This window comes from Zonotrichia leucophrys, chromosome 3 (genome assembly GCF_028769735.1).
Source record: "Zonotrichia leucophrys gambelii isolate GWCS_2022_RI chromosome 3, RI_Zleu_2.0, whole genome shotgun sequence".
NCBI lineage: Eukaryota > Metazoa > Chordata > Aves > Passeriformes > Passerellidae > Zonotrichia > Zonotrichia leucophrys.
In genome coordinates, this window is record NC_088172.1 from 46539652 (window position 1) to 46552855 (window position 13204).

The window sequence follows — 13204 nt, forward strand, 5'->3', positions numbered from 1 at the left end:
GAATTGTTCTTTAAAAAGACAGAAGAACACAAGGAATTTTGGGAGTTTTGCTAACTCAGCAACAGGTGGAGAGCTGGGTCATCTCTCCCACCTCAGGAATACAAGGTTAATGGGAGTACCTTGGGATAGTCCAGCACTACATATTGTAAGTGTACCTCTAAGTTCCACCTTTTTTTTGCTATTTTTTTTCCCCTGAACCTGTAGTTATACTGCAGAATAGACTAGGAGATTTAAAAGCTGTTTCCTCTAAAACAAATAAAAATCAAATCCTTCTTTTTTTTCAAAAAATAAGAAGCAAAATCACCACCAAAAAAAAATCAAACCCACCCCTGAGCTTTTATTAGGTCAGAGTATTACTTAATTATAGCTCTCCAGCCTAGAAGAGTCTAGATAGAAGCAGGGCTCTGATAGAAGACAGGTGTTCCTCCAAGTCTGCTGAGGTGATGGGGGGAGCTAGAGGGGATGGGGAAACTGTGCTTTTTTCCTCTGCAAGATAGACAGTATGTAAAATGCCAAACAAATTTAAAATGTATGATCTAATTTAAGTTTTCCTGCTTGCTGATTTTGATTACAGCCTAAATCTGATAAAAGTCCACCCTTCTTTGAACAGAAGCAACATATTTTGGAATGAAATAATGTATAGCATTTTAAAAGTAATATTTTTCCAGTGGATCACATCCTATGGATTTAATTTCTTAGTAATATTCTAAAATTTTCTCTAAAACATACTTAAACAAGGTTACTCTTTCAAACCCAGGAGCTGATGAGACAAAAAATAAAAAAGACATCTTTGAATGTCACTCTGTGTGTGGAAGAAACATTACATATGCTAATGATGAAACAAGATTCTAAAAACAAACACAAACATCACATACAAGGCAAAGCAAGCAACACAGCTGAATCTGTTCCTGTACCTGACACAAACCTGCTCCTTCCCTAATAAGCACCACCTCAGCGATTGCTTCTTCACAGCCTACATGCTCAGAAATGAGATTTGTGCAACCCTCATAAAACAGATTTTCCTTTTCAAGATGTTTCTATGTAGCAAGGTGAGAAAGGGAAAAAAATAGTCCCAGCAGAGGCTCTGGTGTGGGGGAGAGTGACAGAGAAGAAAATAAAAGAGGAAGGGGAAAAAAAAGGAAAAAGAGATTAAACAAACCTTACTAACTAGCTCAAAAAACCAAACTGAATAAGTATATATAGCAAATAATGATAGAAAAGCAAAAATTAAATATTTTTGCAGTTTTCTAATAGTAATTGTTTTATTTGCTCACTACAACCTAAGAAAAGTTTGAACCTTCTCTGTTGACTCAAAATCTGTTCTGTAAAATAACAATTTTATTAACACTGCAGTTGTAGTCACTATTAACAAACATCAATGACTGCTGCATCAGCATGGACCTGCAGCAAAAGCACAAGGGAACATAAATTACATGCTGAGCAGTAAAAGGGTTGGAGTTCAGAAATCAATATTTAAGCAGACAAAAAATTTCAGACACTGTACATGGAAAACATTAAGTAAAGCATCACCTCCCTTTGTTGTTTTTGGGGGTTTTTCTTTTGTTGTTGTTGGGTTTTTTTTGGGGGGGTTTTTTTTTTTGTTGTTTGTTTGGGTTTTTTTTGTTTTTTGGCTATTTGGCTTACTGGTTTTATCTCATCTTACTTCCTGGTTTTTGTTTGTTTTTATAGGCATTGCTTCTTCTGTTGTTGGGGTTGCCATTGCTATAGATTTGTAGGTAATTCACATATTAGTTTACAGTTGCATAACAGATCCTGTACTAAATTGGGAATGCTCTGCAGTGAATTCAAAGTATCTCACAGCTTGCCTTCCATGAAGAGGCTTCGTATCTACTGTGACCAAAGTCAGAAGTTAGCCCAGGGAAGGGGAGGTACCCATGCACAAAGGGTTACCACAGCAACCTAGCAACAGAAATACATGGCACTTCTTTCTGAAGTTTACTGCTTCAGAAGTAATAATCTGCATTAGCAACCACTGTACATTACTCATTCTATCACAGGGCTTTTTTCCATCTTGTCTGAACACCAGTCTTTTTCATACATCAAGTCCTTCACTTTCCTCCCTAGATAGTTCCTAGGTTCTGTTTTTATTTATCCTCTTCCAAATAGTAAAATTATTTTACTTTTTTTCCCCTACTTCTAATCTGGCTTCTTCTCCATCTCCTGCAAGTCAAGGTGTGGTTATATTACTGCTAAAAATTGCACACAGCTGAGTGGGAGCAGAAAGCAGGGCAATGAGGTTTCCAGTCAGGGCAACCTACAGAAATATTAAAGCTAAAGAATAGGAGCAGACATAGACAGGGACAGGGAAGGATGCCACCTACACTTACAGCAAACTGAAGGAGCCATGCAAACATAAAATAACATCACATACAGTAGTTGTCTGCTTGTTATTTTTCTATGAGAGGGTCCAGCCAAACAGAGGGTTCAAGGTTACCAGATGTGCTGACCCTATGCCTTCCTCTGTAAGCAGAAGCACACAAACTCTCCCCATGCTCTGAACTAAATGAAGACATGTGAGAAGCAGCATTACTTTAACTTGGGTCAGTCCCTCCACTGAACTCCAAAATAGCCCAGAAAATTTGAAGGCGAGGCAACTGCTATCTTTAGGAGAAAAAAATAAATACATATATACACGCACATGAGCAGGCTGAGAGTGATGGTATCTCAGCCTGCTCATGTGTGTGTATATATGTACATGAAAATGATGGTAGGACAACTGTGCAACAGGCAGACACAGTACTGAAAAGCAGAGCTAGCTTGCTCCTCTCCATGAGGGTAAGCTGTGAGAAACCAAATAAGTGCTTCTCCTTGCTGTGTTTTGGACTTCTACTCTTGCAAAACCTGAATGCCTCTAAATGCTTCATATAACCTGTAGCACCTTCCAGGCTACCAAGGTGCTATGCAACCCTATTTTCCCTTCAATTCTGAAAGGCTAGCACATCACCATTTTGCTTTTTGTTCACCCTTCACAATGCTACCAAAATAGCAGTTCCAGGTAGAGCCTCTTACTGACATTCACAAATACCAAAACAGCAGCTGACTTCATACAAGCAGTTAAACACTTCCACTTAGAGCCCAGGCTTCTGACCAAGAGTGTGACAGTGTTCACAGGGGTTCTTGGATGAGGGAAGAGACGAGGATTTGACTCCATCTTTCAGAAGGCTTGATTTATTATTTTATGATATATATATATATATATATTACACTATAACTATACTAAAAGAATACAAGGAAAGGCTTCATCTCAGAAGGCTAGCTAAGCTAAGAATAGAATTAAATGAATAACAAAAGTCTGTGTCTCGGACAGAGAGTCCAAGCTAACTGGGCTGTGGTTGGCCATTAATTGTAGCCAAGATGGGCTAATCACAGACGCACCTGTTGCCTTCCACAGCAGCAGATAACCATTGTTAACATTTTGTTGCTGAAACCTCTCAACTTCTCAGCAGGAAAAAATCCTAAGAGAAGGATTTTCATAAAAAGATGTCTGCGACACAAGAGTGACAAGAGTTGACCAGAGCTGGTCATTTCTCCTTGCTCACAATGCTGCCCAATCCCATTTGAACTCCTTGAGATACATAAGTTAGAAAGCTGCAGCACTCAGCAGAAGGCTGTGTAACAAGCAGGAAGACTGCTACAAATGCTCTGATGGTAGCAGGATGGCAAAGGTGGATTTGTCCAAGATTAACCTACTGCTTTGAAACTCTATCCTTAACAAACTGATTTCTCCCCTTGTTTTAATTTAGTAGTCCAGATTCAGAGCAACATCCTAATATATTTCAAATATTGAACTAGGAAAAAAAAGTGACAAGGAAAAAGAAGGAGCAGTTTCTCAGAAGGCTGCATTTTATACACTGGATGGAAGGGGTAAGGCTGAACAAAACTTAGAAGAGGAAAAGAAAAAGCAAAGCCAACCAAATCAGTGTAGATATGCAGGTATAGTAGTTGGCCTTGAAGGTGAAGTAATTTTGTGTAGATTAAGCAAGAAATCTGTGTCAAGGAATGAAAACCCAACACATTTGTTACTCCTATGCCAAAGGTATTACTATTACTACAAAAACTCTACTTATACTAAACTCATGCCTAAACGTTTTTATGAAAAAAGTCTTATCTAAATGTACAAAAGCACTGATACACCATACAATATCTATAAATCCTTTCCTGTCCCTCTCCACTGTTCACTTTATGCCAAGTGTATTTGAGAACAACAGGGAATCCTTGGAATTGGTCAATAGATGGATTGTGCACTGTACTGAATGAGCCAAATAGGATCAGGATGTTTACACGTGTTCTTTAGGCAGACATTAATTGCACTGGACTAACAAGGTAGGTTTCTTTCTGTTACAAATGCTACTAACAGACAAAAAAGCAAGCACAAAGCTGACTGAACAAGGAAGGCAGGAAAATATGTTTTTCTGATCAAGGAAGTACTTCTAATAAATTCAGCTCCACAGTGCGTTGACGAGTTAAACAGGAAATAAACATCAGTCAGCTTTTGGGGTGAAGGAGAATATGAAGACTTAAGCATCCAAGGAAAAAGAATAAAGCCACCTTAAATAAAACATATATATCTTATCACATAAAGAAATGTAAAAGGGAGAAAGACAATCAGAATTTCTCAGCAGCCCCAAACACAGACTCAAGATTTTGCATTTATTTTGTAATGTAATGATCCAGAAAATCTTTCAATTATCAAATTTTAAAGCCACTACATTCCTGGATTGCATTTGCTAATCTATGAACTCATGAAAAAGTTCTCTTGGTCATAGTTTCTCTGATCTTTACAGCAACAATGCAGTCATAGAGCAGGAAAATATTGAAAATTCAGTCTTAGCTGCTCAGTGGACTAGTAAGCTTTGTTAGCCTGTCTATTAAAATAAAGGGATCCAGTAAAAGACCCTGCTTGAACTTCACCCTTCTGTAGCACAAAACAGCAAGCTGCCACAATATGTGTGGAGCAGCAGAGCTCAGTAGCCCAGGACATGGTGAGGGTTCTCCTGCTGCTGAGCTCTCAATCCTATCCATGCCTCAAGAAATACACTTTTTTTCACTAAACACGGCTTCACAGTTGGCTTTTGTCTGACTAAATCCTTACACATCCACATAATTTGAATTTATTCATGGGTTGGTGGATTCATTTTTACAGCAGAAAAATTCAGGTTTAAGTGAAGTGAAAGGCCAGAAGTCTCATCTATATGACATTTACATTACAGCTTTCCTTCCTGAGCTAAATCCATATGAAATCTATATTAAAACACAAATTTCATGACCTTTTGTCTCCCCTCTCTCAGTCATACATTTTATAAACGCTTACCTTGGTCCTGTGCTGAAATTCATTTTGCATCATGCAGGTGACACAAAAGTTATTTCCTTTCTGTACCAGGCAGAACTTAAATAAAGCACAACTGACCTTTCAGATCACAACAAATACTCAACTTTATTTGTAGGGGAACATTTAAGTTTCACGCAAATCTAAGGATATAATTTTCATATTTCTTTCAGGTGCCTTAGAGGTTTACACAAGCCCACCAAGTCACCAGCTACCGTGGTCCTCATCAGCTTCATGGGCATAGCAGATCCCTTTACAGATGCACAATGAACTAGTTGGCCCATGCTGCACACTTTCTTTTTTTTTTATTTCCAATCCACACAAGTACACAATCATATGTATATCAAAACAACTGGGAGAAGGCAGAAACATGAGAATGCCTCTGGGTATAACAGGATGTGGTAATGAACAGCCAGATACTCTACCTAAAAATCATAGAAATGAAATTATCATGAAAGTACAGCCTAAATTTTTTTGTCAACACATTTCCTCCCATCTCTAATACCTTTCACCATATACATGCTCTCTTCTGTGAGAAATAGCTGTGTAGGCTTCCACCAAAATACCAGGCTAAACCAGAATGTGTTGATGTTTTACTTTTCAGAATTGTTTTGTTTCTTTTTTAAAGGAGTAATGAATTTAGCTTTATTCTTCAATGGGGAGGCATAAAAGCTTATCTATAATTTCTGTAAAGTGAAAAAATTATTTCTGCAATACTCTTCATTGTAGCTAGTTTGGCATTTGCAAAACTCTATGATACTAAGGAACACCTTTAAAGATTTAATCTGTTTTTTTTTTTCAGTCATGCTAGATGACAAGTGCAACTAAGACTTCCTTCAATGCTGTTAATTTAGTTTACTTAGATTTCTATAAAATCAGTTTTAAAAAATTAGCACACATCCAATCCAAGCACATTATCCATCTGAGAGACCAGAAATAAGATGTCCATCTCAGCACATCAGTATTGTCCATAATAATTGAGACATCCTTCAAAATGCATCTGTAACCAGGAGGGTAACAGCCCTTACATTAAAAAAATCCTTCATTAAGTGGCTCCCATCACACAGCCCATTACAAGCTCTCATGCCCTGACCTTGCATAGCCTCAGATTAATGTTGCTTTTAACAGGCAAAGCAAACAGGGTAAATAAACTGTCTTCTCTATCTAGGGGTAAAACCATCAGTAAATGTATTATTAATACAGATAAAATCCCCCTTTGCACATCTCCAGTGGTATAAGAAAGCACTATTATTTACTCTGTCTACCACAAAATTAAGTTATCCACACACAATGAATAATCCCCTAAAATAACTGGAAAATATCCACAGACAAAATTGGATTTCTGCTTAAGAGCATTCTCCAATTGCTATCTTGTGTAGCATAATCTATAAAAATAACACGTGAAAACATAATACATGCTCTAAAGGGTTTGTTTGAACATCTAGAAAATGTCTTTCTTTAGATGGACCAAGACCACAAGGTAAATATTTGCACTTCATTTTTTGTCACCAGGTCTACAAAAATACAACACTTGTTTACCAGCCCTGCCTCCCACAAAGTGCAAAAGTACAGCTGCAGAACCATTTCCACCTATGGAACATCTCAGTAGTCTTGGACTATATGACCTAGAATGATGGTCTGGAGAAAAGTCTGTGTTTTATTTAAGAGGTATTTAAAAAAAACTGAATGTGTGGAAGGAGACCATTAGTACTCAGTTTTGCACATGTCCTGTGCATAAGAACAACATGTTTAAAAGGGAAGTCATGTGCAAGTCCAAAAAAAAAAAAAAAGAAGAGCTACATTTCCCCATGTTCCATAACAAAACCTGACACTCTGTTTTAGCCCAAAGCAGATACTAGAAGCCTTCACACAGTAAGACAAGACTGACAGGGCAAAACCATAGACTCCTTGAGAATATTATAAATAAAGACTGTTTCTAGTTGAGAACATTCCTAAATGCCAAACAGCTGGAAAGTAGGAGAGCAGTCAGGGCACAAATCAGCACTTTTTTGTCACAACTTCTTGCCTAGGCAACTGCTAATGGCTACACTCAAAATCAGCAGATCTTTAGCTTGATCTAGCACAGCCACTTTTATGTGCTCTCAGAAAGCTAATATTGGAAATCATGTGTTTTCCCAGGTCTTAATAAGTAATCCAAAGATTTTATCATGTACACCACAGTTCAGACATTTTACAAGTTGGTATTTAAATCTGTACTCAAGACCCTGCTTTAGGTGTTCACTTTGTTTTTAAATTAATCATTATGTACTGCATTTATTTTTCCCATAACAGATGAGAAGTGGCTTTTGCCTCTTCTCAAAGCTTGAGAAATACAATGTAGGTCAGTCTAAAAAAAATCTGAAGTTGCATTAGTTACTCAGAGGTAATTACATTTGCTTTACCAATAGCATTTACTATTGCTACGCTGGTAAATTGTTTTCCATTAGCAGAGGTTTTCATATTTTCATAGCACTCTGAAGCACGTGCCATTAGGTCTGAAATTTCCCATGATTCATCATCACTCTCCAAAGCACAACATTGATTTCAACTACCACTCCCCTTGAATCAAAAGTAAAACATTGGCACCTGTCAATGTAGCACTTGCCATAACATTAGCAATTGTCTGTTTTCCCCCTTTTACTATTTTTCCATGTCCTAGTCTCTCTTCCATGCTTTATTTTGGGGAGTTTTGTTGTTTGGGCTTTTTTTAATAAGTCTTTCTGAAGGTATTGAAGACTGAAAATTGAGTATAATCTTCTATAACTGCAATGATTCTCCATGAATGTGGTGAAGTCAGAGCTCCGAAAGCTGCAAACTCACTGTAAGGGTATTATCTTGTTATCACAGTGGTAAACCAGTGCTCCTCCTGAGACAAATCTATACCTGGAGCCCCACTTTATTGTATTCTAGAGAGATGTAAAAGACAAGGGCCCCAACCACTACAAAAACATGTCCATGTAGAGGAGGTGTTGATCAGAGGTTTGTGCCTAGCTGAAGGACTAGAGAGCCCGAGAAGAAGAGATGGAAAGAAAACAGCCCCTACTCCAGGACTTCAGTTCCTTAGCTGTTCAGTTTTTCTGGGTACTCCTTCCCTTCTCTGCTGCCACTGACAGAACACGAAAAAGTGGTCCCAAAGAGATTCCTAGCTTCTTCTACAGGTTTTACAACACAGCATTTTTCATAGTGAAAACTGCAGTAGTATTTGACCTATACTTTAATTACCACATCTAATTCTATGTGGGTAACTTCTTCATGAGCAGTAATCAGGGTCACCAATGTTAAAGCACTGCAAAGCAGATGACTGCACACAGTTAATTCCCTTCTGCTTTTGCCTGAACCTCTTGCTGTTCCATTTCCTGCAGATCCACCAGAAGAATTCAGCACTCATTCTACACCCATGTTACCTTTTCAGATTTAATTTAAAATCATGCTATTTCAAACACAAATGAACTTGAATATCTATGTATAGCATGCATCTTCAGAATCTGAAAACACTGAACTTCTTAAAGAGAAGCTCATCAGGTCAGAACAGGTTTGAAGTTTAGTTTTAGTCCACATCTCGGTCACCAAACATCAAGTTTGATACAAGAAATCTAGCATTTTATAATGGGAAGACCAAGTGAAGAAAAAAAAATAATCAGAGCTTCTTCTGTATCTCTTTTGGTCTATCTCTGAAAAATTCCTTTATTCTGATAGAATTTTTTGAGCAGCCACAATTTTACATACAGATGCAAAAAAAAAATTGTTCTGAAAGAATGCATGTGCTATGCTCAGAGAAAAATGAGTCTATAGCAGAACTGAAAAGAAATCACATGCCAGAGAGCACTGTGTCATTTAACTTCGAGAACTGCCTAAGGATGACAGGTATGTTATTTGGAATAAGCAAGAAGCTATCTTGTCATTTAGATTCATTCAAAATACAATTCCTCAAATTGCTCTTCTTCCTGTACAAGGTGTACCAAAGGTCTAAAAATACCTAATTTTTCTCAGAATGGTGTTTCCATCATAATTAAGATACCCCCAACTTTTATAAAAAACATGTACATTGTGAAAAACACAAACTGAATAGTAATTAATTTTGGCCTTTCTAGAGGATATATTGTTTTGAACTTTTTTAATATAAGACCATCACAAATGTTGAGGTTTTTAAATTTATTCTGTCTTATGCAAAACTGAAGCACCAAGAAGTCCATTAAATAAAGTGTGGGTCTTGCTTAATTAACTTATTTTGCAAGTTCTTGGGCATGGTAACACCTGCTTGTATCAGTGACTCCAAAGTAGGGGGAACCCACTAGGCAGCAGTTGAGTAAAATTATATAGATCAACCACCATTAATAATTCACAACAGTACACAAAATGCAGGGGAAGGAATGGTGCAGAGGTGAGGTTACTTCTGTGTGCCAACATTTCTCACTTCTTCTCCACACATCCCTCACTTCACAAAACCTTTTAGATACAAATAAAATAGCCATGACCTTTTTTCCTCCTCTGCATGATTAATTACTTAATGTATTATTAATTGGAAAATGTAGCTGAATTTCAAATGCTTTCATTCTCTCAGCATATCATGCTGTCTGGGAAGCGCCGATTAAGCTGTTCGTCAAAGGTGAGCAGGCAAGGTCATGTAGGCTGTGCCTCTTCAGTTATTCATTACCTGTCCTAAATAGTAATTAACAACAGCAATATTTCCATAAATCAAGCTTTTCTGATTACCTTCAGATGATAGGAGGTTGGAGGGGGGAGAGGAAAAGAAGGAATCAGTGTATGAGGCATGTATCCCTTTTTTCACCATTTTTTCTAGTGCCTACCTGAATAATTGAATTGATACATCGGCTGTCATATAAAACACAGCATTTTACTTCAAGTCAACAGGAATTCCACTCAGAATAAAGAGGAAATTATGGCTTCCTTTCTCCCTTCCCTATGCCTCACCCCAGCTATAAAGGGGCATTTGGTCTAAGAAGGTTTCTCAATTACCAAGATTGCTATATTTATTACTTTTGTTCCTTTATATGATCTCCATCACCAAGGTTAAAGTGGGGATCTCTGACAGAAGGTCATATTCTATATATTCTATAATAATTTATCCTTCAGCATCTGTGAGGTTTCTCACCTTGAGGCATTTCAGGGGGCAAATAGTGAGGCTCTTGAGCACTGACATGCACCCAGTCGAAATCATCGTACAGGTCTTGGTGGTAGTCACAGGGCCCAGGACCATCATCGAACGTGCATCCTCCTAGAGAAGACATTTGTTATTAGTTTATTTGAAAGCAGAGACTTTCCAAGAGTCAAGCAGAGGTGTTTGTCTGGGGCCCACCTCAACTGCAGTGCCCACGCAGCCTTGTACCACAGTTCACAGGCTTCCATTTACAAAGGTAAAACCTGCAAACAACTCACCCATCAGTTGTTCCACTCTCTTTGGTAAAAACATCACTACTCCACACAACCAATTTCCCCCAAGAGCACCTTCTGTCAGAGCAAATCATAGCCTGAAGTCACCAATTCAAGTGAAACCTATCTCAGAGTCTGTGTGACAAAAAGCAACATGCTATCTAAACCACAGGGGAAGCTGAAAATAATAGACCAAGATCAAAGATGAAAAACAAAAACTCTGAAAGCAAAAAGAGTCCAAACACTGACAACAAGGATAAATATTGTGCCCAAAACAGTCAGAAAAATTAATTAAAATTACTTAAAAAATAAATAATTGCTGCAGAATGAATTGGGTAATCTTGATTTACTAAATCAATCTAGCATAACATAGCAAGGCATTTTTTCAGGGTCACACAAACAACAAATATGAAAACCTTACAACAAAAGTTGTGAGAAGCGACAGAGAGAAAGAAGAATGGAAGGAATGCAAATGATGGGAGGAAAAAAAAGACAGAATTCCCAAATAGCACAGTAATGTCTGCCCTGTCTCATTCAGTAAGTTTTTTATTCCATTCTTAACTCAAGGCCATTAAGCAGGCTTGGAAAATCAATCTCAGAAAAAGATTAAGGCTTGAGAATGAAGAAACTAAGGAATCAAAAGAGCCTGGTCAAAGAAAAAGCAGAGAGTAACGGCAAGAAAATACAGATGTCATGCACACAATTCTGCAGCAGCTGTTATCTCTATGCACGGCACACAGCCCTGGAGTTTGCTCCTCCTACTCAAAAACAAAAGGCAATAGCAGGAGAGAGTGAAAGAAAAAACAGTGCCTTCATCATTACTTAGATGGTATTTTTTATTCTAGAAAAGTTATATAAGAATTAGGCTACAGACAATTTTTGAAAGTCAGGGGAGATATGTCTGCTCTTCTCCCTGTCCTCAGTAACTCGGGCACATCAATCCAAATAACAATGCTTATCACAACAAAAGTTCCTTTTGCTAAGATGCTCCTGGAATAACAGGGGTATTTTTATTGTCTTTGTTGTCTATCTTTTTAAATACAAAATATGGGACAGGTACTTCGAGAACAAACAAAAACCCCTTATTACAATAGATTCCAGTGAGTGCTGCCTATGATGAGTCACCAGCACAGCACAAACAGCGTCTCACCAGCTCACACTGCACTCAGGAGGTGAATGGGCTGGAGGTGGATAAAGGGGAGATTGAGGACCACCAAGAGCTACAGCCTGTGCTCGTTCCTGCCCTCTGTACAAGATATACACAGTGTGGAACTCAGAAAGACTAGAGAAAAAGGAAAGGAAGAATGTGTATGTATATCATCCAAATGAGAATGAAAATGTTTTTAACCCACCCAAAACAGCATACTCAACTATTGCCATAGCAGACAGAGTTTGCACAGAGCTCATATATAGGGAAGAGAAAGTTCCTTTTACTAAATTCCATAAGCAAATCTGCACTGTGTCCCACACCAAGAGATCATGTTGCATCTTCAATTAGAGATAACTCAAATAGCTCCCACAAATCTGTAGAAGTATTTTCATTTAGAATGACTGACAAAATCAAATTTTAGATAATCCTACATCACCAAAACCCATTGCCAGATGGGTACCCAGGTACTCCCAGAATTATCTTTTAACCAGTGTTTCAGCTGGAAAGAACAACACCAGCACAGAAAGAAAATTCTACACTGCAGCAAAATTTGTGTTAAATCCTTGAACTGCGAACCCTTAAAACTTCATATGCATCTCTGTATTAACAACACTTGCTCAAACATCACCCTGTGACAACATGATCAGAGCATCAACAGCAGCAAAAAAGTACCACAACATTCTATTGCCTGTACTAAGCTGGTTACTACATCAGTGTCACTGTCAAAGACTGCAAGACAGGAGAGAAATATTTGTGTCTCAGAGAAATATTTATACTTTTCAATGTCCCAACTCCAGTGCCCTCTGTTACCAGTGAGACACTTTTCTAATTAACATCTATTATGGTAAAGCCAAAAAGACTTAGAACATAAATCTTGCACTTTGATTTAACTTACACTTCTATGATCACTCTACAGCAAAAAAATGTACATTTCCTTCAACATTTTACTGATAAATGAATAGCAGTTTCCCTTACAGGGAAGTTATCAGTCTGCTGTCCCAGCACCAAAATGACATATGGCTTTGAAGCACATGCCTGCAGGGCACCCATTACCCTTTTTAATGGTTTGAGTGCCCTCAGTATATAAATTTAAACTACCAATGAATCTTTTAGACTCATTTGGAAGATGAATGTCCTTAATTGCTTGTCTTTGTGCCCACTATTAATTTTAGTTATCAGAGTTCTGATTAGCAATAACAACGCGCTTGTTAATACACAGCAAGCAATCCCAACCTCCTTGTGTGCACATCATGGCTGCTGCACCCACAGAACAAGCAAATGTGCATTTATCATATGCACATGAGCAAAGTTTATCA

At 37.8% G+C, this 13204-nt stretch overlaps 1 protein-coding gene across 8 annotated transcripts in view; it reads right to left on the bottom strand.

The window, feature by feature from the left end:
• Positions 1-13204, bottom strand: part of PTPRK (protein tyrosine phosphatase receptor type K) — a 388545-nt gene that overhangs the window by 285817 nt on the left and 89524 nt on the right. For 7 of the 8 annotated variants that reach the window (XM_064708032.1, XM_064708028.1, XM_064708031.1 and 4 more), the window contains exon 2: positions 10461-10583. In XM_064708032.1, coding sequence (XP_064564102.1) covers positions 10461-10583 — 123 coding nt within the window. Of the gene's footprint in view, positions 1-10460; positions 10584-10664; positions 10739-13204 lie in introns of those variants that run through there. The other variant, XM_064708033.1, reaches the window with a different exon arrangement.